Here is a 27,230-nt window from a genome sequence, read left to right on the forward strand (position 1 = left end):
AAGTAACCAAATTAATTTAAAACAATTACAATAATTAAAACAAATAAGTAAACAAATGCAACTTAAAATAATTAAAATAAGTAAATCAAACCAAAGAAATAAACAAAAGCAATTTTAAACAATAATTTAAATACCAGGACTATCCTTTTAAAATTAGGGGTATTACAGTCTCTAGCAAGACATTGGACTCTTTTAGCCCGGATCAAAGATCTTGTAATGCATCCCCTCCTTATTGGGGTGATAGATGCTTTGAACTCCACCTAACAAATGGTTCTTTGAAGAACTTGTTGGATTAAGCTCAAAAAAAACTTTTGATCCTTTGTCTATGCAATCCCAACCTTTGGGCTTCCATGCCCTTTCAAAGCAAGAATTTGAAACAACACTTTGAGAATGCAAGGTTGAAGATGATCCCTTTGAAGTTTTGGTCTTACACAAAAGCTCACTTCCTTAACATTGAAGATCATGACATTTATCTACAATATTAACCTCTCCTTCATATTTGTCAAATGAATTGGGTGTGGGATTAAAGATATTTAACTTCACCTTCATGTGACCAAATGAGATCTTCATTATCCCCGTCCTACAATTGATGTTGGCATTAGCGGTTGCCATGAAAGGACGGCCAAGGATAACGGGAATTTGGCTCTTAGGATTGGGGACCGGTTCCGTGTCTATGACAACGAAATCAACGGAAAAGAAGAATTTGTTAATCTTTATCAATACATCCTCAATTATACCCCTAGGCTTCTTGATAGATCTGTCGGCAAGTTGCAAAACTACCGACGTCAGTTTTAATTCACCTAGGCCTAATTTGACATAAACCAAGTATGGAAGAAGGTTAACACTTGCTCTTAAGTCAAGAAGCGCCCAATTAATGATATGATCACCAATAATGCATGATGTAGTGGGTGAACCGGGGTCCTTAAACTTTAGCAAAGTGTTATGTTGCAAAATTGAGCTTACTTGCTCGGTCAAAATCACTTTTCTTGGTGCTTGGCTCTTGTTCTTTCGCTTTTTGGTGCAAAGTCTTTCAAGAATTTGGCATAAGCCGGAATTTGCTTGATTGCATCCAAAAGTGGAAGATTAACTTTTACTTGCCTAAACATTTCCATAATTTCATTGGTTTTTGTCTTTTGCTTGTCTTTTGAAATGAATCCTTTTAAGGCATCCGGAAATGGAACTTTTGGTTCAAACACTTTTTCAGAATTTTCTTTTGAACTCTCTTCAACACAAGAAGTTCTTAAATCATTTTATTTCAAATCATTTTTCAACAAAACTTTTTCAACGTCATTTTTCAAAACTTTCTCATTCACAAGATCATGTATATGCAATGAATGAGGAATGGGATGTGAAACGGGACGGGTGACAACTTGAGGTTGCACCGGTTCACTCTCTTCATTGGACATTTCAACTTGATTGTCCACAATCCTACCACTCCGCAAGGTAGTCACCGCATTAACATGTTCAATGGTGTGGCCTTCCAGTGAGGAATGGGTTTCCACAACACATTGTTGCTTAAGTGGGGCATTAATAAGCATATTTCCCTTCTCTCTTGCATTAAGAGTGCTTGCTATTTGCCCTACTTGGGTTTCTAACTTCGCAATAGATTGAGAGTGAGAATGGAGCAATTGTGTGTTAGCCTTTAAAGTGCCCAAAGCATTCAAAACTTTTTCTTCTAAGACGAGACTTCTAGTATTTCCTTGGGAATAAGATTGGTTGGGAAAATGAGAATTAGCAAATTGATTCCCTTGTAATTGATAAGGTCTATAACCTTGGGATCCTTGGTTTTGAAGTGGAGGTGGAATGTACTTCCCTTGAAAACCGCCTTGGGAAGGATTTGAGCCCTCTCCTTGGTTTCTCTAAGAGAAATTCGGATGATTCCTCCAATTTGGATTATAATGAGTACCATAAGGATTGTTCCATTGATTCACAAAAGCTGCATTGACTTGTTCATTAGGTTCATTTTGCATTTGTCCGTAAGGACAATGAAAAGTAGAATGAAGAACACTAGAACAAGTCATACATGTTTCATTTGATGCACGATGAGAATGGTTAGGGAAGAAAGATACTTGGTTCGCCAAGTTTTGGTTAATAAAAAATTGATCAAACCTTTGAGATAAAGACTTCATTTCGGCGGCTATTTCATTTAAATGGTCGACTTGATGTAAGCCAACACTCTTCCTACCTTGTGAATTTCTACCATTCTTGGATGAAAATGTTCTATGTAAAGAATTTTCACTCATGCTCTCATAAAGACGCCACACGTCATCCTCATGCCTATCAATGTATGAGCCATCCATGGAAGCATCAACCATACCCTTATAATTGTCCGATAAGCTCTCAAAGAAATATTGAACTAATTGCCATTTGGGCATGTCATGATGTGGACACTTCCTAAGCAATTCATTGAAGCGTTCCCATGCCTCATGAAACGTTTCTCCATCCCTATGTGAAAATTCTCAAATTGAGGTTCTCATGGCATTGGTCTTAGAAACTGAATAGTACTTCTTCAAGAACTCTTGTTGCATTTCTGCCCAAGAAGTGATTGAAAAAGGCCTAAGATTGTTAAACCAATACTTTGCCTTGTCTTTTAAGGTGAATGGAAAAAGTTTGAATCTTAAGACCTCTTCCGGCATGTCTGTATATTTTACGGTGGAACATACTTCAATAAACTCATCCAAATGCTTGTAAGGTTCTTCACTTGGAAGTCCATGATAGTTAGGAAGCATTTGAATGGTTTGTGGCTTAATTTCATAATGATGTGCTCTAAATGGAGGCAATTGGATACATGTAGGTGCATTATACTCATTAGGCACATAATGGTCTCTTAAAGCAAGAGGTGGATTAGCTACTTGAAGTGCAACATGAACACCTTGGTTTTGAATTCCTTGATTAATGATGGGAGGTTGTCGAGCATACAGTGGCCTTGGCATTCTATATGGAGCTTGGCCTTGTTGTTGTGGTGGTTAGTGAATGAATGGCCTAGGCATGCCTAATAATACTTGTATGTTCTCATTATGCACATTTGGATGAAGGATACCTTGTTGGTCTATGTGACCAAGATCCTTAACATGATCATTATTATGGTCATCCATTGACAGATTGGTTCTATTTGAACTTCCTCTTCCCCTAGGATTTCTAACGATGGATTCAAGATGCAAATCAAGAGGGACAAGAGTGGGTCTCAATGAACGACCACCATGCATGCACAATGCAAAACACAACGAGCACAAAGAATGACAAACATTATGCCTTCACAACAATGCAATTAGACTTCTTCCACAAACACTTAATTCATACTTCCATGCTTTAACAATAATGATGCAAATAACAAATAAAAACAAGCCTCCACGCGGGCCAACGATTTAACTAAGGGATTGAGTAAAGAAAGTCTCACAAAGGTCCTTTAGCACTTCAACTCCAAATTTAAAGCTTAGTTTAGCAATTTTTTTAAATTTTTAGCACTTTTCCTTGCTTACTTAGCTCCTTTGCTTGGATGTTCCTTTGTTTGGCTCCTAGCTCAATGTTCCTTGTCAAAGATGAACAAACACAATAAGTAATCTAAAGAAAAATAAAAACAAAGTAAAGACATGATCAAAAGAATACTAATCCTAATTGATTCCACAATTCCGACGTTGCCTAATCAAATCAATCCCCGGCAATGGCGCCAAAAACTATGGTGGTCTCGTCGTCATACCATCAAGTTTGAGAATGTTAATTTTAGGTGAGGGCCAAGAGTTTTACATTTATAAAAGCCACTACTACCTTTCACTATAAATATAGTTAGGGCCAGTGGGGATCATCCCAAGGGATTGTGAGGGTCGAACAAAGTTGTGGAATTGCTATTAGGGCTAGTAGGTCGAGTGATCAAACAATTGGTTGGTTGGTTGGTTGATTAGACTAGAGATCAACTAAATTAAACTAAGTGATAACAAAATAATGTAATTAAGAGCAAATAAGAGAGAGAAAAGTCTTGGGGTTTAGAGATCACCACCAAGCAATGCATTTCTATACCATTGACAAGTGACTAATGAGGGCAAATGGTGTGTTGCAATATTGGTGTGTGTGTGTGTGTGTTTGGTTGATTCAACAAGTAAGGATGACTAGTTAAGCATGTATTGTCTAAACATCATGTAAAAGGCATAATATATCTAAGCAATGAAGCATATATTGTCTAAACAACATGTGAAAGGCACAATAGATCAAAACAAGTCATTAATCCTTTCACTAAGCTCACAATCCAAATACAACACAAGGTTAGAGACATGCTACTTGCATTTAAAAACATGGATCATCAAACAACAAGCATGGATTGTCCTCCCATTTAACACTACACTACAACTACACTACATCTACACTACTAACATGAAAATAAAATAAGGGAGAGGCACAATCCATCAAGGAATAAGTATGAACCATCAAGAAAATCACAAGAACATTCCATTAAGCACTATGTTTTGACAATCTCTAGATCTATAGCATCAATACACATAGACATGCATCAATAACACAAAAAATAGAGACAAGCACATGAACATCTATTCTAACATACAAAGACATATGGATAGAATGAAATGATCAATTGAAAGCATTTAACCACATAAATCATTGAACAATCAAGATTTATATATATCAAAATTTCAAAACATTAATTACAACACTAATCCCTTAATAATACACAAGATTAAGATATAGAAAACATGTTTGGGGCTAACTCTAACCCCAAGAGGATGTCTAGCCACTCATGGTAATGTTGCTCCAACCCTCAAGGGCCAACTCCATGGAAGAAATTTGCTCCTTGTTGATGAAGAACTCCAATGGTGTTTCTAGCCTCCTCCTCCTCTAAGCTTGCCTCCTTTGAGAATAATCCTTAGAATTGTCTCTATCTCAAAAAGTGCATCATATTCCTTTTATTGGTAGGTCAAGTGACACACCAAATGAGCTGAGGTAGTGCAAAAAATATTCTCTAATGATTGGATAGAGGACAGATTGAACAAGCTGGCTTTTTAACTTTTTCGCACTGGAGAAAGTTCGATCGATCGAACCTTGGACTTGGATCGATCGAACTTGGCTGAGATCTATCGAACTGAGGCTGGATCGATCCAACTGGTTGAGCTTTTTGGGAAAAGACAAATCCGAGATATTTTGGGAGATATTTTTGGGAAAAGGACAAAAGTGGTTGGTAGGGTGGTACAGCTGTGGATAAGATCAATCATTTGAATAAGGACAAAAGTGTTCGATCGATCGAAGGGTGGTGTTGGATTGATTGAACATTGGACTTTCTGCTTTGGGTCAAGGTTTGGATCTATCTTGAAGCACTGAGATCGATCAGTGTTCGATCGATCGAACCTTGGACTTAGATCGATCGAACTTTGTTGCTTCCCACCTTTGGCTTCATTTGTTTATTTCTTTTTCCACTTTGCTCCGTTTTTTGTTTAATCCCAGAATTGCTTCAATTAAGCTCTTATTTGGCTGAGTTAGCTTATTTTCGGAATAAGTGCCTGAAAATGGAAATAATTCGAAATTAATCTAAAATGGTAAAGTAAGATAGATAAAGGTAATAGAATGCCTAAGCTTAAGGGGTTTAAATACGCACTTTTTAGCGCTCATCATCTTGCAAATAGTGGAACAACACATACAATCCTTTGAGATCAAAAATATTTTTCCCACTTAATTCTGTCAGACGCCAGTGTCAGTACCATATCAGGTCCCACCGACTTGATTGAAGGCTCTGGATGAGCCAACATCATTTTATCACATGGAACAAGATTACAAATCAATGATGCCTTATATTCTATAAGATCTCGGAGAAATCTGTTGAGTTTTAAAGACTTGCGTCGTAATGGGTATTATATTGAGACCGCAAATGCAAGAAATGTGGAATATCTCTACATTACTTCCATTACCTCAGGCAAGAGCTGATATTAGAAAAACTCCATGTTTTCTCTTCTGAGTTATACTATACAACCATTAGAACAATTGAGTCAAATGCTGTGATCCATAAAAAATCTTGTGACCTAAAACTTTTTATACTTTGGCATGATCGACTTGGTCACCCAGGGAGTACAATGATGCGTCGAATTATTGAAAATTCACATGGTCACCCACTAAAGGATCAAAAAATCATCTTACCAAATAATCATCTATGCACCGCCTGCTCACAAGGTAAGTTGATTATTAGACCATTTCCTTCAAAAGTCATTGTTGAGTCTCCCCCATTTTTGCAACAAATTCACGGGGATATATGTGGGCCAATTCATCCACCCTCTGGACCATTTTGTTATTTTATGGTCTTAATTGATGCCTCAACAAGATGGTCACATGTTTGTCTGCTTTCTACTCGTAATGTTGCATTTGCTAAACTTTTTGCTCAAATCATCAAATTACGGGCACATTTTCCTGATTACCCAATTAAGACAATCAATCTTGGTAATGCCGCTGAATTTTCTTCTCAAACTTTTGATAATTATTGCATGTCAGTTGGAATTAATGTTGAACACCCTGTTGTACACACTCATACTCAAAATGGTATGGCTGAATCTTTTATTAAAAGATTTCAGTTAATTGGTCGTCCTTTGCTTATGCGAACAAAATTACCTGTTTCTACCTGGGGTCATGTCATATTGCATGCTGCATCATTAGTTCGTATACGACCAACTGTTTATCATAAGTACTCACCATTGCAACTTGTTATTGGTCAACAACCAAATATCTCTCACATACGAGTTTTTGGTTGTGCTGTATATGTTCCAATTGCACCACCCCAACGTACTAAAATGGGTCCTCAACGTAGACTTGGAATTTATGTTGGTTTTGATTCTCCATCTATTATTAGATATCTTGAACTCCTGACAGGTGATATCTTTAAAGCACGATTTGCTGACTGTCATTTTGATGAGACTGTTTTCCCACCATCAGGGGGAGAAAAGGCACAGCAGCAACGTGATCTTACTTGGAATGCCCTGGAATTGTCTCATTTTGATTCTCGTACAAACCAATGTGAACGAGAAGTTCAGAGGACCATTCACTTGCAAAATGTTGCAAATCAATTACTTGATGCATTTACTGATACAAAGAAAGTTATAAAATCACATATACCAGCTGCAAATGTGCCAGCACGAATTGCTATCCCTGAGGGACCTTCTGTCAGTAATGCAGCAAATGCATCTAAAACACGCCTGAAGCGTGGTAAACCAGTTGGTGCAAAAGATATAGTTCCTCGTAACAGGAAATCACAAAGAAAAGCTGGCACTCCTGAAGAGGCCACAAAAGAGCAACAGATATAATTAATCAATCTGAGATAATAGTTTTTGATAAAGCAGATGCTCTTGATGAGTCTCAGGTACCTAAAAATGATGAAATAATAAATATTGATGAGGCAAATGCAACAGATGATGATGTGGCACTTGATGAGGCACATGCCCTTGATGAGGCAAAGGTACTTGAAAATGATGAGATCTCATTAAATTATGAAATGAGATAGAATAGAAATGAAATTGTTGTCGACAACATATTCTTATATTTCGTTGCTCTTGATCTTGATAATGAGGATTCGGAACCTCAAAAAGTCGAAGAATGTCGACGAATAAATAATTGGCCAAAATGGAAAGAAGCAATACAAGCAGAACTAAATTCATTAGCTAAACGTGAAGTATTTGGACCAGTAGTCCAGACACCTGAGGTTGTTAATCCTATTGGGTACAAATACGAAAATGTAATGAGAAAAATGAAATTGTGAGATACAAAGCTCAACTAGTAGCTCAAGGTTTCTCACAGAGACCTGGTATTGATTATGAGGAAACATACTCCCCTGTAATTGATGCACTTACCTTTGGATTCATAATACATTTGGCAGTCATAGAAAGATTGCATATGCATCTAATGGACGTGGTTACAACATATTTATATGGATCACTAGATAGTGATATTTATATAAAAATCCCAGAAGGATTTAAAATGCCTGAAACAAAACCACGTAATATGTACTCAATAAAATTACAACGATCCTTATATGGATTGAAGCAATCTGGACAAATGTGGTATAATCGCCTTAACGATTACTTGCTCAAAGAAATGTATGTGAATAGTCATATTTGTCCATGTATTTTTATTAACAAATCAGAATCTGGTTTTGTTATTGTTGCAGTATATGTTGATGATTTGAATCTTGTGGGAACATTGAACGAGATCGAAAAGACGGCCATTTATTTAAAGAAAGAATTCGAAATGAAAGATCTCGGCAAAACAAAATTCTACCTTAGGCTGCAAGTTGAACATTTTTCGAACGATATTCTCATCCATCAATTAACATATACAGAAAAGATTCTGAGACGTTTTCATATGGATAAAGCATATCCATTGAGCTCTCTAATGGTTGTCCGATGACTCGACATCAAGAAAGATCATTTTCGTCCTCGAGAGGATGATAAAGAACTCCTTGGTCCTGAAGTGCCCTATCTCAGTGCGATTGGTGCTCTTTTGTATCTTGCAAATTGCACAAGACCTGACATAATTTTTCCAGTCAATTTATTAGCAAGGTACAGTTCTGCACCAATCCACAGACATTGGAATGGAATCAAACACATATTGCAATATCTTCGTGACACAACTGATATGGGATTGTTTTATTCAAAAGCATCAAGTCCTCAATTAGTTGGATATGCAGATGCCGGCTATCTCTCTGACCCACATAAGGCTTATTCACAAACAGGATATGTGTTTACCTGTGGCGGCACAGCTATATCATGGAGATCTATGAAACAGACAATGATTGCCATTTCTTGAAATCATTCTGAGATACTCGCAATTTATGAAGCAACCAGGGAATGCATTTGGTTGAGGTCAATGATCCAACATATTCGAACAACATGTGGTCTTTCATTAATAAAAGATAGCCCAACAGTATTATATGAAGATAATGCGGCATGCATTGCACAGATGAAAGAAGGGTATATTAAAAGTGACAGGATCAAGCACATCTCACCAAATTCTTTTATGCACATGAACTCTAGGAAATAGGTGATATTGATATTCAGAAGATACGTTCATGTGAAAATCTAGCAAATCTATTCACAAAACGCTTCCAACTACAACATTTAAAGAGCTGGTGTACAACATTGGAATGCGTTAACTAAAGGATCTTCAGGGTTAAACTAATGAAGGGGAGCAATTAGTTAAAGAGGTATTGGCATGCCGTACTCTTTTTCCTTCGTCCAGATTTTGTCCCACTGGATTTTCCTGGCAAGGTTTTAATGAGACAGTTTTTTCTCTATGCAATACCATTTTCTGATGCACAAGAATATTGTATTCTTTTTCCTTCACTAGGGTTTTGTCCACTGAATTTTCCTTAATAAGATTTTAACGAGGCATATTCCTAATATAATATTGTGGACTTCAAGGAAAGTGTTATATATATAAGGGTGTGTAAGGTCCACAATGAATTATGTAATCCATGGGATCACAATGAAGTTTGTAAGGGAAAATTGCAGAGGCCTACGGTAAAAGCATTATAAAGGCTTATTTGGGAAGCTTTGTGTAAATAGCCTATAAAAAGGCTATGCATCTTTGTTTGAGATATATGAATGAAAGCTTTTCATCTCTCTCTTTTCGTTCTCCGTATCTCCGTCTCTATCTCTATCTCTATTTCTTTAAGCTCTCTCACTTAATATTATTCTCTCTCTCTATATATATATATATAGACATATACACACACACATATTTATTATATTTTGAACACATAATCATGCACATCGCTGGGCCACTTCACGCAACAAAATCTCATCCAATTTATACATGACGCAACCAAATCTTATACAATATACATACACACCATGGACGGAAGACTGTCAGCCGGCCAATCACATCCCACCTAAAGTTTGTCAATATTTTACAGTTTTATAATCAGACTTGCCTTCACCCAACTACCTTCTTCTTAAACTCAATTATTGATGACTACAATTTTGTTACCAACAATTTTGGCTTACAATTTTGTGACCAAAGAGTCTTCTAATTTAGTAGTATAATGGATAATAAAAGTCGATAATAACGAATAAAGTGTATGAATTTTTTGTTAATTTAAAAAAAAAAAAAAGAAACAATTTTGTCTTATCAATTGGACTACTTGCACACACGGGCTTTCAAATTTGTCCTGATGCCCATTCCATGACCCTCCCTCCGATTAAACCCAACTCTGAGGCCCAATTTGGTACAATGGAAATGGGACGAAAAGAAAACAAAAGAAAGATAACAGAGGGTGATAAAAAAATTGTTTTTGGTATAAATGATTAGAATGAAAGAAAAGGGAAAGATGATTTTGGAAGGAAAGAGAATGATAGGCTAATGTGATATTCCTAATACCAAATTTACCCTCAAGACAAAATTAAAATTACACTAAAAAAAAAGATAGCAGTAATTATCAAACCTCTCAACCTCGGATTATACAAGGTAGGGAGATGCTTATGAAAAATTATGTAACAAGTGGTTAAGACTTAAGACCCTTGGTCTGCAACCGTTCCAACAAAGGGGAAACTATGTGACTCTAGGATTGTGAGATCTTATTCACTCCCAAACTGACTTGAATCTACAAAAACAATCCTTAGAACTAATTCCCATACCAATTTACACGTAATTGATATTAGTCATGCTCGCATTTAGCTGTTTTGGACTTGGGACTGGATTGAATTTAATTATCCACTTCTTGTTTTTTTTTTTTTTTGGAAATTAAAAGTTTAACATTTAAAAAGGCCCAACCGGATTCGAACCGGTGACCTCTTTGATCTTATCCACTTCTTGTTTGCTAATATGAACTATGCATGCTGGAGGACTCGGTCCACCCAAAATTATTTTTTTCACTGATAAAAGTGGATTTAATTTATCCAATTCTAGTTCGTGCTGATATCTTTAATTGATTTAAACTTGAAATAACTAATCAAATACTAGTATAAGCATGTTTAATTGTCAGTGGATGTCATGTTCAAGAACTACATACTTAACCTATAAATTTGTCTAATTTTTTTTTTTTTTTCCTTTTATTAATCAATAAAAAATAGATAGTAGATTAAAACTATCATTTAATTTCCTTTCTTTTTTCTTAGTAACTAAAGTTATCATTTCTTTTTTAACTTAGCAAACCTAATGGTCAGTTTGGTTAGCCAATTGAATGAACCTGTAAAGACTTGACTTTAACTCTATCCCCGGTGTTTCTTAGACTCAAATTTAAGTTAAGTGGTAGTGATTACGAAATAAAGAAGAAAGGAAAAACTTTGTCGTTCATAGAAGTTGTGGTTCATTTTTATTGTTCATCGTCGTCGCTTTGGAGTTTTTTTGTATGAGATTGTTAAAAGTTTTGGTGAAATATCAAGTAGCCTTGATCGATTTGCCTCACCTCTTTCTTTATTTTCTATCACGCCTAGAGATTGAATTTGGATTCTTTTTTCTTCTGTTTTGAGTCTCTCTCTTTGATTTAAGACTCAGGGACAAAACAAAAAATGGTTCAAAAATCAAAATATATGTACTGAAAGAGAAAAAAATACAAATTATGTTCGATTTTATTACACAACAACCGCGACTGATATTGCGGACTATAGAAAGGGAAAATCGAGTCGGCACAGTTAGCCCGGCCAACAAGAAATGTTCGGGGTTTGGATTGACAATGAATCGGTATAGGGCCAACCCGATACCACAAAAATCTGGGTTTAGGTAGGGTTTTGCTGGGCCCGCACTTTCACCCGTACACACGGATCCACCAACGCACAGTAGCTTCCATTGTACTGTCTAGTGTACACATACAATCTGAGTTACATAGGTGCCTTTTTCACCGGCAATTAATCGAACAACCGGTGGCGGGAAGACGTATTTGTGCCCTAAATTCGCATCTCTAGACTTTCTCTCTCTACAATGGCGACTAAGGAAGAAGAAACCCCAAAGATGGATGAATCTATGGTAGAGAAAGAAGTAGACTACGAGCACGATTCGAAGGAGACAGTTCTTCAAGCATGCTTCCTTCAAGAATGGAAACTGGTGAAGTCTGTCCTTGACGGCATCGTTTCCAGTGGCCGTGTCTCTGATCTCTCTTCCGCTTACAAGATCCGGTCTATCGTAATCCATCTCTTCTGCTTCTCTGAATCTATACACTTCTCAATTTTACTATATTTGCTAAAATGAATAATTTGATTACGCTGACATTTTTACATGTTTGTGTATATGTATATAAATTTGAATTAGATTTTTAGGATTGGGTTTCGTTTGGTGCTTGATTTGGAACTACTTGTATTTTTTTAGTGTTATAGGTTGATATTACTTCATTTCTCCTATGAATCTCTTTAGTTTATAGGGCAATACTGAAATGAATCAAAGTGAACATGTTTCCTAGTAAGGAAGTGGGTTAGTCTATAGAGAGAAGGAAACTGGAAGCAAGAAACTTCTGTAGAACGAAATATTCTGTTGATGAGCAACTTGGCCATTTCCATGGGTCTTTTTCAATGAGATTGTTGCTTCTGAATTTACAATCCACTGACCCGGTAATTTTCAATGCAAGAAGGTTCAAACTCAACAATTGGGATACCTTATATTCGGCTTGAGTGCAGTCTGCTTTTAGGAACTTGATTATTGGGAACCTCAATTGTATGTCAACTGTGTAATCTGCCTTTTATGTCACTACAATCTGAAATTGCATGTATACATCGCATGTGCATCAGTTTGGTTTCTTATCGAAACCAAAAAAAAAAAAAAAAGAAAAAAAAAGAGAAAAGAATTTTTACCTTTTTGTAAAGAATATGGTGAAGGAAATACCATTAAGGTAGAAGTGAGAGCCCTTGTGATGTGCTTGATCTCAAGCACCTCCATTGAAAGTTTTTAACTGTACTCGAGGTTCGAGGATGATATTTTTTGTAATGTTAATGATTGGATCAAAGAATTCCTTACAGGCTTTGAAATGCCGCAAAGGAAACAATTGGCTTGCTTAGGGAGATGTATTGTTCAATCCTTTGGGTGCTATGAAGTGCAAACATGGGCACAGATTCCTTTTGAGGAAGTCTTTGAAATGCCACAAAATAAAGCAGTTGGCTTTTCTTATTTTTTATTTTTTTATTTATTCCTCTTTCGAAAAAGAAAGTCTCTGCTGCTCTTTGACGATCTTCTTTGCTTGCAATGGAGTTTTATTGTCAACAAAAGGACAAAGCATGATGAGGCGATGCCCCATTATAGTGTATTTAACTTGCCACTCACTGCAACCAGGAATGGCTAAGCCTAAACCTATACCAGCTTTAAGTTATTAGTAACTATAATTTTATTTGGTCTTTTTTTCTTTAACATTTGCCTGGTTTCTCCATATGCTACCGTTTTTCACATATTTTATTGTGAAAGAAACCATTTGATTGAATCTGGACTTTTTTTTTTTTTTTCCCAATTATACAGATGGACAAGTACCAGGAACAGGGTCAACTACTAGAACCTTACCTGGAGAGCATAGTTTCTCCTCTGATGTTCATTGTCCGCTCTAAAACAATTGAACTTGGGGTAGCCTCCAATGAAGTTCTTGAAATAATCAATCCCTTATGCATCATAATTTATTCTATGGTTACAGTTTGTGGATACAAGGCTGTTATTAAGTTCTTTCCCCATCAGGTTTCTGACTTAGAACTTGCAGTATCTCTCTTGGAGAAATGCCATGACACAGTTGCTGTGACATCACTGCGGCAAGAAAGTACGGGAGAGATGGAGGCACAGTGTGTGATGCTTTTGTGGCTTTCCATCCTTGTGCTGGTTCCTTTTGATATCTCCTCTGTGGATACAAGTATTGCTAATAGTAATTACCTCGGTGGAGATGAGCCGCCTCCTTTGGTACTGAGAATATTAGGATTCTCTAAGGATTACCTTTCAAGTGCTGGTCCAATGCGCACCATAGCTGGATTGCTGCTCTCAAGGCTTTTAACACGCCCAGATATGTTGAAGGCTTTTATCAGGTTTTTCTCATAAAATGAAGGCATTTTCTGGTATTTACAACACAATGAAATATTATGGCATTATGTATTGTGACTCTTTATAAGGTTGGTCTAACTCTTAAGTGATCAATGCAAGTGGAGTGAGTTTGGGGTTGTTGACCAAAGAGTCTCCAGAGTGCTTATGTAACCTAAATATACTTGCTGCTATACTATCAGTATTACTGCAGAAGCAAATATGAATACTGGTATATGAACAACTATATTGTTAATATCTATAGGTGTACATTATTCAATTATGTTGAAAATATTTTATCTACTAGAAAAATTATTTAGTATTTTTAAAGTAATATATAAAGCAAGAATGTTAGCATGAAGTAGTAACACTATGACTAGCATGTTAATAATCACAACGGAGGCTATGTGTTCCACACTAAATCTTACCTGTATTCAAAAGCTGATCAGGTGTTGTCTATGTTAAAGAATAAGTGAAAGCACACAGAATCATGCTGTCATGATAGGTAATTCACTGACTGGCTGTGGATCCTTGCTGAAGTGCCAATCTATGATTGAAAGTGCGAGCACTTGCAAGGCAGATAGATTTAGAGTGCCAAACTTTGTGTTATTATGCTGAACATATTAGTTATTCTATTTCTGCTTGAGCTGACATAGAGTATTATTATTTCTTCTTTAGCTTCTTTGACTGGACACATGAAGTTCTATCTTCTGTCGAAGATGATGTCATGGATCACTTTCGATTACTTGGTGCCGTGGAAGCAATGGCTGCCATTTTCAAGGTTTGCTTTTGTTTTTCTAATGGCTTTATTTTATCATAATCATGTTACAATGTATGGTGGTTTCAGTTAATACGTTTGATTAACAAGATGGTAAAATAGGTATTCAAATGTCGCTATCAAATGAAAAGAAATTTTTTAATTTAAAGCTCTTCGCAAATCACTGCCAACTGTTCAAAAGTTTTGTAAGCTAAACTACGTCTCCAATGTTAAAAATTTTTGTAAGCGACTTAACGAGTATTCTTTTTGTTTTCTTTTCTGAAAATAGTGGATAACATCCTGCAGTCTTACTACTGATGCAGGCTGGCAGCAGAAAATTGCTACTTGATATGGTTACTGTTGTTTGGAATGATACATCAGATTTGATCAAGTCCAATAGGGCAGCTAGGAGTTCCTTACTTCGTAAATATTTGGTAAAACTAACTCAGCGGATTGGGCTTATTTGCCTCCCTCATCGTTCACCATCCTGGCGCTACGTGGTTAGAACTGCTGAATTATGAGTACTGTATGATTTGAATGTCTTTGAATTCTTTTTTATATGTCATTTTATATAATTTCACCCTTCTCCTGTTAAGAAAGCAGAAAAAATTATTGAAACCAAGAGAGAACACAAACACAATCAGGAAAGATGACTGATCCTTTTGATGGAAGGAAAAAAAAAAAAATAACATGACCTATAGACTAGAACAAATCAAAGCCGGACAAATTCAACACCAATCAAATGGCAATCAAATGGCCACCTGACCTTAAGGGGCTAATGACCTTTCAGAAAAAAACTAAGCCTCATGTTTCTACTTGTCTCAAAAATATGAGATAATTAAACGTATGCTTTATAGTTAACATATTTGGTATACGTTTTGTTTTCTTACAGTCTCTGTTTCAACGTTTGTCGTTACTTTGCAAGTTGCCTTGCAACTAGTCTCCACTTTTTACACTACTGTTGAAAAATTTGAGTTTAATTTTAAGGTGTTGGCTGACTGTCTTTATAAATAGGAAGATAAACATATTGTTGGAGTCCCTAAAACTGCATATTTAAGAAATTTGTTGAATAAGACTGTTGGCTAAGAAGTTTTTCTTTCTATCTACTTTTTTTCAGTGCTGAGCATGTCTTGTTTTTATAGAATGTGGAACAGATGTGTTGCATGATTAGTTTTCTAATCTGATCTTTCCTCCATAACATGTAACATTCTTTAAGCAATTTTGTCATAGTGTTATGGAAGAGACATTTCAATTGAAGTGTTCATGCACGATCTTCATATAATTCATTTTTACATTCTGAAGATACTTATCTAAATATTGGCATGTGTGATTTATATAGCACAAGGGCACAATGAAGCTGCCTACTAGAATGGTGGCACTTTGAATGAAACCATGCAAGAGCCACAAAATGTGGCATGCTCATTTTGTCATAAAAAACTCTTCATTTCTCTTACCTAAGATTTCAAGATGGCAAGACCGTGATTTTTCATAGGAGATTATCTTTAGGTCCTCTAGCCTTGACCATGGGGTATACATCATTGCAAGGTCCAGAACGTGCTAACTTTTTTGGAGAAAGGAGGGTTGTAAAGTGTTTGACATGGGGTGGTGGTCAAGAAGATGATGCACTTAAACCACCTCAAAAAATAAAATTTCCCTCCTTCCACCAGCAATTTAAAGTTTAATAACTAATAACTTGGGTGAATATTTCCGATTTAGAGAAAACCATGATCTGTATCATCTTCAAACAAATAGTCTAAAACTGTATTAATTTGCCCAGAGAGCATCTCATAACAGACTGAACCAATGTGGCGACCAATAAGGTTACATTCATCAATGGAATTGTTCCTGCTTGTTGACTCCTGGAAGATCATGGAACCACTTTTAGAGCCAGTCACCACACAGGTGATTGTTTGAAAATCTCACCTTTCTGAGTGCCAGTTCGAAGGTGGATGCCCTTGCGAAAAACAATGCTTTCAAGTCTATGGCTTCAGTGTGGCCTCTTGTACTTACTTTTTCCATCACTCAATAGATTCCCTTATTTTAATTATCTATATAGATGACTGGTGTCACAACCACATAGAGGATGGGTTCCGAGTTTTGCCGATTGTCTCGCTTCTGGTGAAAAACTTCCCAAGGCTTCCCCTCTTTTTTTAAAATTTTTACTTGGGGTTAGCTACATAAATTTCATTTTTTCATTCTGGTTTATCTAATGCTGTAGCCTCAGCCAAATGACATGTTACAATATCTATCTTTCCTAACTCTGTTCAAGTTAATTTTGGTCTTCCCTTTCCCTTAGTATTACCCTCATGTGGACCATGTCAATCTTTCTAACTGGTGCAGTCAATGGTCTTCTTTGCAGATGTTAAACGTAAACGTATCTTAATCGATTTTCTCTATCCTTAAAATATATATCAAAAGCTTTTCCATTGACTGGAGGTGAATTTGTAACCAACTTCTTCCTTTTTATTGGTCTTCATTTTTGCTTCTCCTTAGCTATATGGGATTATCACTATTCATATACCTAGAGTTTTAGTAGCTTCTGTCCTTGTAATGATCACAAAAGTGTTGGAGGAGCCACTGGAATGATTAACTCCGTATTCTGTAGATTTTATCTCTTTTTATCTCCTATACGTGTGTTTGCCTACATGTTTTTGTGTGCCTGCTTGTGTGCTGGGATGAAATGTTTATATTTTGTTTGTTTGTATATTTCTACTTTCTCGCTTATACCAAGGCTTCTGGAGCTTGATGCTATCTGGAAAGTTTATCAATTCTTAAACTTGCTAGAGTTTTATCTTGTACTTTTTGCCTTACTCATTTGCCTTCTGTGTAGGGTAGAAACAACACACTTGGACAGAATATTTCAGTAAATGTGTCCTGCGGAATTGATCAATGCAATAGTGATACAGGTGTGGACTCCTCCAGTTCAGAACAAAATTCAAGCTGCCTACAAGAGGAAGATATGGAGGTTCCGGAAATTGTAGAAGAGATTATTGAGTTGTTGCTGTCTGGTTTAAGAGATACGGTATGTCAAAAGGGTGAGATTCTATCGTGATCTGACTGTGTTCTCATGTATATCTAAGTAATGTTTTACCCAGGAAGATATTAAATTGATGCTGGTATGACCTCTAGGCTCTTTATATATATATATATATATATATATATATATATATATATATATATATGTATGTATATATTTTTAGAACTGAAGAAAGAATGACATTTTCTCATTCATTTCGTGACCATGCACAAGAGTGATTTTTTGTGATGTGGTGAGATGGTATGACTTCGATACACAGGAAAGAGCTTTTAAAAATTGTTTAATTGTTGAAAGATTTAAAGCACTTCTGAATACTTATGCATGAGTAATTTTTAAGATTTTTCAAAAAAGATGTAGTAATATCTGCCACTAAAATTATGGATTTGACAACCATATAGTTCTCTGAAGCCCTGAAAATTTTCCTACTATGTAACTCTTCTATGATCTTGCAACACATGTTAGGATATGATGGGAATATGGATTCAAAAGAACCTTCCATGCATTTAGTTTTCTTTCTGAGCTTGAGCACTACCCCAGGAATGGAGCCACATGGGGCTCATTGGAGGGAGCTGCCTCCAATGAAAAAATTTATTTTAGTTTTGCATACATGTTTACAGTAATTATCACGATGCTGCTTCCATAAACCTTTTTTATCCTCAAAATTCCCCTACAACTTTATCCTGAATCAGTCCCTTCCCTTTCCTTTCTTTCTCTCAAACTCCCTCTCTGATTTTACTCTTTCTCAACTAAGGCTAAATGGGTCCTCCTCTAGAGTAAATTCCTAGCTCTGTCACTGAGCAACCCTATGGTTTTGAGACACTTGTCAGGGAGCCTAAAAGCCTTGATGTGTACTTTTAAATTCCTTCTGAAACATAGTGGACTGCTTAATGTGTGTTTGTGGATTTCTTACTAAAAAGATGACTTGCGTCGATATGTGATGCTTTATCCTAGTTTTATTTATTTATTTTCCAAATTGGTACTTGGTACTCTCTCCCCCCACCCCCCCACACACGCACACGTGCGCGCGCACACCTCTAAGGTATTGTTTGCACCCAAGAGGAGTCGAACCTTAGACCTAATGGTTACTTACCCACTTGAACCAACCCCTTGGGGTCCTCTTCGTATAGTTTGCTTGTGTATAATATTCTCTGTTGATTTTCTGTTCTGATTTTTGTTACTTCAGGATACTGTTGTGCGTTGGTCTGCTGCAAAAGGTATTGGCCGTATAACTTCACGTCTAACATATGCCCTCTCAGATGAAGTCCTTTCATCTGTACTTGAGCTGTTTTCACCTGGTGAGGTATGCTGTTTCAGTTTTTCTCAGTCTTTTTTTTTTTTTTTCACTATTTTGTTGTTAATATGGTAATTCTTAATAATCTATGGCTTACACATACCTGCGGATGCCACAATCAGTGATACAGACATTTATTCATGTGCTTCATTACATGTTCCTGTACCAATTTCCTGGATTAAAGTTACGATGGCTGGTCATTATTTTCTAGGGAGATGGTTCATGGCATGGAGGTTGCTTAGCATTAGCTGAACTGGCACGTCGAGGATTGCTCTTACCTGTCAGTCTTCCCAAAGTTGTACCTGTTGTTGTAAAGGTTGTTCTTTTTATCATGCTTAGTGATACATGAATGAGAAAGTTATACATGAATGAGAGAGTCCTTAATTTAAGCTAATTCATTTTGTTTAGTTATATATTTCTTTTTCACTTTTATAGACCTGCATATGCTGTATCAATCAACGATTTATTTTTCCTCAAAAAAGACTCATTTTACTTGTGTTTATTTTCTCTCTCTGCCTTTTTCTAACAATTAATTTCATTTAATTTTTTATACAAATTTCTAGCAGCCATGTATATCATATGTTTCGCCTTACTACCCAATGACATTATTCTAGGTCTGGCATAAAATGGTCTATACCATTTCTTTGCTTAAAAGCTATATGGTATATCAATCAAAATTTTTGATTGGTTTGGCTAAGTTAACAAATTAAAGGGACAACGACGTACGATCCATGTTTCCCTACTTCTTTCAGGATCGATGTATTGCTCTCCTGTACTGCTTGCTATTTTTAATTGTGTTCTGTGCTAGTTATATCATACATGCATCATATCGCAACTCCAAAGCAAATTTTCATTTAGGGTTTATTATTATTATTTTGTAATTACCTGGGGGCATGCTTTTCCATGTTACTTCCCGATTGACTGTTCTCCTTTTGAGTGGTGAATATTGGTGTAAATTGCAACTCTCATTCATTCTACACTTTGACGTGCCTTTCCTCCTTCCTTGATCACTTTGTTGTTTGTTGATTAATGTTTTCAATAGGAGTTAATGTATTCTACAACATTGAGAATTTAACATCAGAAACACTTGTCCCATTGCAATATAAGTTTACATCATGGGCACTGATGATGGATAGAACTTTTTGGCAGGCGCTACATTATGATGTTCGTAGAGGTCCTCACAGCGTTGGGTCTCATGTCCGGGATGCTGCTGCTTATGTTTGTTGGGCATTTGGTCGTGCATATTCTCACACAGATATGAAAAGCATACTGGAACAGCTTGCTCCACATCTTTTAACAGTAGCCTGCTATGACCGTGAGGTGCTAACATTGTACTGTTGCTTTGTTTAATTTGTTTTGTATGATTAAATTTTCAACAGGATTTCTTTTACCCACCAAGCTTTTGCAATGCTTAGGTTAACTGTAGAAGAGCCGCCGCAGCTGCTTTCCAAGAGAATGTTGGGAGACAAGGGAATTATCTTCATGGCATTGACATAGTGAATGCAGCTGATTACTTTTCTCTATCCTCGCGTGTAAACTCTTATCTTCATGTTGCTGTCTACATTGCTCAATATGATGGATATCTTTACCCATTTGTGGATGAACTGCTATATAACAAGATCTGTCACTGGGTAGGTTCTAATATTGCACTAGTGTTTTTTTTCCCCCTCAAGTTTCTCTGACATAACTTACAACTGGGCTGTTTTCCTTTTTGTGTTTTACTTGTTGATTTCATGTGAAAACTAAAGAGATGTTTATTTACTCAAAAAGGATGCTCCAGCAACTTGTCAAGAAAAATATTGATAATTGGAATGCTACATCTACTTTCTGTTACTTCTGTCACCGTAACAATTATACAGAATGATGCTAACTTCTTGTGATATGATTACTTGCATGTTACAATTTATTATAGGGATAAATACTACAAAGTACTTAATTGGAACAACAGATTTTTTAAAATTTTAAATAGCACAGGAAGATGATTTTTTCCAGTGAAATACACAAGCATCAGGGGAAAAATGAAAGAAAGAAATACACAAACGTCACTAAAGCAAGAGCTACAGTCCAAGAGAACTGGAATTTGGACGACTCTCTGTCTCTTTCACACACACACAACGACGTCACTCCCATTGCCAAACTATCATTGCTTATGTAGAGTTCCCAGACGACTACATCAAGAACAATAAGGGTGAAATGGTGAACCCATTTAGATTCCTCCCTCTTCTTCCAGTATAATCTATATCATCACATCTTTCTACTTCAAATACTAGCTATCCAAGGCTTAAGTTGAAATTATGGAAACACTAGATGACCAGGCAGAAGAACATCATATAAAACAGAGATTTTTTGTCAGTTTTTGGCATGTTTCATTTTTGCAACTTGTCACTCTTATTTTCAATTAACTACTTTATTTTTTTCTATTCCACCATTTATGATTACTACATGTAACACCTGCATCAAAGATCTATGCTTCTGGTCTTGTTTTTTTTCTAATAAGACTTTGATACTTTTTCCCTGTTACTTTAATTATTATTATTATTGGCTGTTCAATGTGTAACCTATTTCATGGTTGGCGTCTTTAGGATAAAGGCTTGAGAGAACTTGCTTGCAACGCACTTTCCGCTCTTGTAAAGTATGATCCTGAATATTTTGCCAATTCTGTTCTGGAGAGATTAGTTCCTTGCACTCTCTCATCAGATTTGTGCATGCGTCATGGTGCAACATTAGCAACTGGGGAACTTGTTTTCGCTCTATATCAGTGTGATTGTGCTCTTTCCACTGGTTGGTAATTTTACCTGCTCTTTTGCATTTATTATTAGCTGATTGAAAATGCTCTTGAAGCTGTTCTATTGTGTGATTAGAGATTAATGGTCCATTGAAAAGAAATGGGGAATTGAAAGGAATTGAATAGGAAGATAGTAGGATTAATTTATGGTAAAAAAATTATTAACTTCCTTTGCTTGGTTGAGTGACAAGGAGAAATTGGAAGGGACAACAGGACAAGTGTACTCATAACAGGACAAGTGTGGTGTGCTCAATGACTATGTGCTTTGAGGATGTCCTGTGATGTGTTTATATTTTAAAATAAACATACTGTTGTTTTTTCTGAGGTTTTCACAAGTCACCTCACATGTTGAGGCTGTAATGTGTGATTGCTGTGCTAATAAAAGTTGGATACTTTGCATGCTCTAACATAATGTAAATGGATAATTAAGAATTGATGTACCCATTAGTTGTATAGTGGAAAGTGTTAGATTCTCGAGGAAAAGTAAGGAAAACCTCATTTATTAGTTTTTCCTGTTAAATAACTTTATGTAGCCTAGACAATTTTATCATTTGTATTTCTCAACTTGTTATACGATTTACTTTTGAGCTTGTTTGTGCATGTTAGAATAACTATATTAGGGCACACTTGTAATTAGTTTACGCCATAGGGGTATTTTGGTTTTTCTATTATTTTTGTACTCTTGTGTATGCATATATATAGAATAGATATTGGAGTGAGGAGGTCAGAGTTTTTTTTTCCTTCATACAGAATTTCCAAGCAGTGTCTCCGTGTTCTTCTCTTTTCCTTGAACCCTAATTTTAACTGTGCATAAATAGAGTAATGTTCCTCTCTGAATTTTCTACTACAGATAAGCAGAAAAATGTTGCTGGTATAGTTCCTGCAATTGAGAAAGCACGGTTGTATCGTGGGAAGGGTGGAGAGATAATGCGTTCGGCTGTATCCCGCTTCATTGAATGTATCTCTTTTGGTCATGTATGTTTGCCAGAAAAGATAAAAAGGAGTTTGCTGGACACCCTCAATGAAAATCTTAAACATCCTAATTCTAATATACAGGTCTTACGTCTTTAACTCATTTACGCTTTTGCTTGTTTTTGCTTTTCCTTTGTAATGCCCTAATTTCATTAATTAGTTTTCCCCATGATATACAGAATGCTGCAGTTAAAGCCTTGAAGCAATTTGTTTCAGCATACCTTGTTTCCACCAATGATAAAGGTGCTAAGGATATCACGTCAAAGTACCTGGAACAGTTGACTGATTCAAATGTGGCAGCAAGAAGAGGATCAGCAGTGGCATTAGGTGTTTTGCCCTTTGAATTTCTGGCCAAAAGATGGAAAGATGTTCTACTAAAGCTTTGTAGTTCTTGTGAAATTGAGGTATACTTGATGGAAGAATCTTGATTTCAATTATTACTGAATTTTGCCACTTGTAAGAGAGAATTGGATGAATGAGGTACATGACTAGACACTTTTTCATGTGCAGGATAACCCTGCGGATAGGGATGCTGAAGCACGGGTAAATGCTGTTAATGGACTTGTATCAGTGTGTGAAACATTAACTGAGACAAGAGAATCTTCTGATTATCATTCTGAGGAGGACTTGTCTCTGTTTCTTTTGATCAAGAATGAAGTAATGCAGAGTTTATTTAAAGCTCTAGATGATTACTCTGTCGATAACAGAGGTGATGTAGGTTCCTGGGTTCGTGAGGCTGCTATGTATGGCCTTGAGAGATGTACATATATCCTCTGCAAGAGAGATTCCATGGGCTTTCTGGGTAAACCACACGGAGTCGAATCTGTTTCAGAGCAGCATAAGAGTGGCATGGTTGATACCAACCAGAGGCATTCATGTTTTGATGATAATCTTGCAACCAGATTAGTTGGAGGCATTGCTAAGCAAGCAGTAGAAAAAATGGATAAAATAAGAGAAGTTGCTGCAAATGTTCTTCAAAGGATTTTGTACAACAAAACAACCTTTGTACCCTTCATACCTTATAGGGAAAAACTAGAAGAAATTGTTTCCAATGAAGCAGATTTAAAGTGGGGGGTAAGTATAGATATAGATCAATTCCCTAATTTTGTTGGTGAGTGATTTGGTTTATATGCCATAAAGACCTATATGTATTTGCTTGCAGGTTCCCAGTTTCTTGTATCCTCGTTTTGTTCAGTTGCTTCAGCTTAGTTGTTACAGCAAGTCGGTAGTGTCTGGATTAGTTATTTCTATTGGTGGATTACAAGACTTTTTAAGAAAGGCATCACTCAGTGCACTGTTGAAGTATCTTCAAGAGAGTGAAATGGAAGCTTACAATGAAAGAAACTCCAGGGAGTTCATTTTATGCACTGACATCCTCTGGGTTCTCCAACAGTACAAAAGATGTGATAGAGTCATTATACCCACTTTGAAGGTATTTCAATATAGAAATTCCGTCTCTAAAATTTCGAATGAGTAAAGCTTTACTTCAATGGTAAAATGGCAATGAATATTTGTCCATCTTCATGTTGATGGCATTTCCTTGCCTGCCAATTGTATTCTAATTTCTTCAAATAAGTATTATTGCCAATTTTTTGTTTGATGAGCTGTACATTTTTTTTTTCCTGACTACTACTAAAAGTAGTGTAATGTTTTCAATCACACACTCACAGCTCTCAGTATATACTCATTTGTTATGGGAGAATATCCACCTTTTTAAAGATCTCTTAGCCTTGTTTTTGAAGTTCTATAATATTGATGAATCTACTTTTACTTTCAGACCATTGAGATTCTCTTCAGCAAAAAGGTCTTCTTGAATATGGAGGTCAGCCGACTTCTACTTTAGTTCTTTCTGTGCCTGTTTCTATGGTACTTGATAGAGTTTTAATCAATTGACTTTACACTTGCTTATCCCCTAATTTTTTTTTTTTCCTAAATACTTATCCCCTAAATTATTTTGTTCCTTCCCGTCTCTGCAAATAAAGCCTGAGGTTAGCTCTTTACAATGTATGATGGGCCACAAGGTCAAAATGTATTTGGGTATTTGTTAGTAATTGTTAAATTCATGATGAGTATTTAATAACTTTAATCTTTTTATGGTTATTGTATATTTTAATTGCTTGACAAACAAATCACTGGCTTTCCAATGCTTGCTGTGTTGTGAGGGCTATGTTCTGCTGTTGGCAGCCTTGTTCCTCTGTTTTTTGGTTTAGGTTCCCTTTTGCTTCTTTTTTTCTTTTGGGGTTTTTGGTGTTCTGTTGTAGTTTGGAAGTGGTTCTTCCAAAGCTTTGTTGCTTGTGGAGGGTTTGTTGATTTCTCCCCGTTGTTGTAATGGTTGTTTGTTGTTAATAAAGTGCACTCAGGAAAAAAAAAATAAATAAAAAATAAAAAACTCACTGCTTCAGTTAGTGACTTAGTTTTGTCTTAGTGGCCCAAGAAGATGTACCAATTTTGTTTTGAACTCTCTTTCTCTCTCGTCTTTTTATTCTTTTGTTCTTCCGTGTTAGCATTCTTTCTCCAAATCATATGGGCATCTTGAGTTAGTTTCTACTTTTTAATACTTGTTTCCCTGTTGGTGCCTTATCTTCACACACCTGCCCCCAAGCCTGGAAAAAGGAGGAAGGTTATAGGTTAGCTTGGCAGCCAACTTAAAACTTTTGTCAGGATCATTATGAACATGAATCCTAAGAATTGATTGAGGCTATGACATTTAGATAGATTGGAACAAAAAAATAAGATCATTGTAGCCAACCATAAGTAGGGAATAGGCTTTGTTGAATTTAGAACAGTTTTCATTTTGTTCAGTTTTGTGTAGCCATTTAAAAGCATGGTTCTCGATGCCTTACGATCTTTGTGATAACCTAAGGTCTGAAATTTTATATATTTCTTCTCTAATATGGTTCTCAATCTTAAATTGTAGGCCCAGACTACAGTCTTTTGCGCTGGTGTTCTGGATTCTCTTACTGTTGAGTTGAAGGCATCAAAGGATTTTTCCAAGTTATATGCAGGAATCGCGATTCTTGGTTATATTGCTTCAATTTCAGAGCCCATCAACATCCAGGCCTTCTCTCATCTTCTGACTTTCCTTGGCCATCGATACCCCAAGGTAAGTGGTCGAAGTAAATTTTATTCCAAATGAGCTTGCCTTGTAGATTAGTAATTTTATACCAAATGCAGTAAATTACTTGACAAATTGTGGAAAATATGCAAGATTAATGGAACATTGCTTATTGATTCTTTATAATTTCTCTCAAACAGATAAGAAAGGCTTCTGCTGAACAAGTATACCTGGTCCTCCTGCAAAATGACAATCTTGTGGCAGAGAATAAAGTAGAGAAAGCACTTGAAATTATTTCTGAAACTTGCTGGGAAGATGACGTGGAAGAAGCAAAGCAACGAAGATTACAGTTGTTTGATGTGGCTGGTTTAGAAACTGGGCAACTTCTCAGAAATAGCAATGGAAAATCAAACAAGGATTCTGAGAAGCCAATCGCCACAGATGAAAATGCATTATATTCTTCACTAGTCGGGTCATCTGGGTTCTGACTAATCATTTTTGTTGTACATTATAACGCGTTAATTTTCTTTCCCTCTGATCTCCGAGAAGAAATGGGGAGGGAATGGAAATTTGGAGACCTAATTTGGTTGAAGATAAAGTTATGATTGTCCCACTTATGGACTGAGCCCGGGTGATCTATATCGATGACCAGCATGGAGCTTGGGAGAAAAAAAAAACTTTTTTTTTTTTTTGTTTGGTTCTGGGTGAAAGAGACCAAGTGGAGTAAATGCATGCTGAAGAATGAGCAGCAGATGAGTTGTGCAAACTTTTTTTTTTTTTTGTTTGGTTCTGGGTGAAAGAGACCAAGTGGAGTAAATGCATGCTGAAGAATGAGCAGCAGATGAGTTGTGCTAAGGGCTAAAAATGTTTGTATTATTTTGTATACTATTACCATGTGTAAACTTGATTTGGTTATTTAACGATGTGATTTGGACATGGCTTAAAATGTGATTGAATGAGACTCGACTGTTGTATTAAAAGATGGGTGGGTATTAAGAGGCTAGAATGGCCAGTCTATGCTACAAACTTTCAGGTTCAGCAGAATATATATATATATATATATATCATATGCTAGACAACATCATAGTTGAAGAAAAAAGTGTCACAATTCTTGGTCATGTGTTTTACTATTCACTCCACTTTATAATCAAAAGAACAGCGGAATCCAAATTCTAGAAGGATTTTCTTCCTAATGTCTATCATCCTTGTGTCTATATGTCAACCTAAAGTCGTTTTTATATATATATACAACAAGCGCACACTTGGTTACACGTTTCGTGTTATTAACTCCAGAGTTATAATTTGAATGAATTTATCTTCAATTCTTGGATCATTTGTTTTTGGAAAAAGTCATGACAATAATATAAGATGGACAAGTGG

General features: G+C 36.1%; 1 protein-coding gene and 1 pseudogene across 1 annotated transcript; both read left to right on the forward strand.

The window, feature by feature from the left end:
- The first annotated feature begins 2,373 nt into the window (after nt 1–2,373).
- LOC132301836 (small nucleolar RNA R71) lies at nt 2,374–2,472 on the forward strand (annotated as a pseudogene).
- Nucleotides 2,473–11,776: 9,304 nt separating this feature from the next.
- On the forward strand, nt 11,777–26,811 carry LOC132299122 (tubulin-folding cofactor D). Its single transcript, XM_059795585.1, has 17 exons — nt 11,777–12,096; nt 13,414–13,961; nt 14,632–14,734; nt 15,034–15,210; nt 17,541–17,732; nt 18,931–19,047; nt 19,250–19,354; nt 20,188–20,358; nt 20,454–20,669; nt 21,621–21,819; nt 22,674–22,879; nt 22,975–23,199; nt 23,306–23,869; nt 23,958–24,227; nt 24,573–24,617; nt 25,713–25,898; nt 26,051–26,811. Exons 1-17 carry the CDS (start codon nt 11,896–11,898, stop codon nt 26,336–26,338), a joined length of 3,813 nt encoding a protein of 1,270 aa, XP_059651568.1. The 5' UTR covers nt 11,777–11,895; the 3' UTR covers nt 26,339–26,811.
- The last annotated feature ends 419 nt before the right edge of the window (nt 26,812–27,230 follow it).

Source organism: Cornus florida, unplaced genomic scaffold (genome assembly GCF_030987335.1).
Source record: "Cornus florida cultivar Cherokee Brave unplaced genomic scaffold, ASM3098733v1 CherokeeBrave_3.0.0_Hap2_Chr03, whole genome shotgun sequence".
In the NCBI taxonomy this organism is placed as follows: Eukaryota; Viridiplantae; Streptophyta; class Magnoliopsida; order Cornales; family Cornaceae; genus Cornus; species Cornus florida.

Excerpts from the sequence above, each read along its gene's own strand:
- LOC132299122 (XM_059795585.1), top strand. The coding sequence starts at position 11,896 with ATGGCGACTAAGGAAGAAGAAACCCCAAAGATGGATGAATCTATGGTA. Across the intron at positions 17,733-18,930 it reads TGTCTGGTTTAAGAGATACG|GATACTGTTGTGCGTTGGTC; the intron begins GTATGTCAAAAG and ends TTGTTACTTCAG. Across the intron at positions 23,200-23,305 it reads GTAGTTCTTGTGAAATTGAG|GATAACCCTGCGGATAGGGA; the intron begins GTATACTTGATG and ends TTTCATGTGCAG.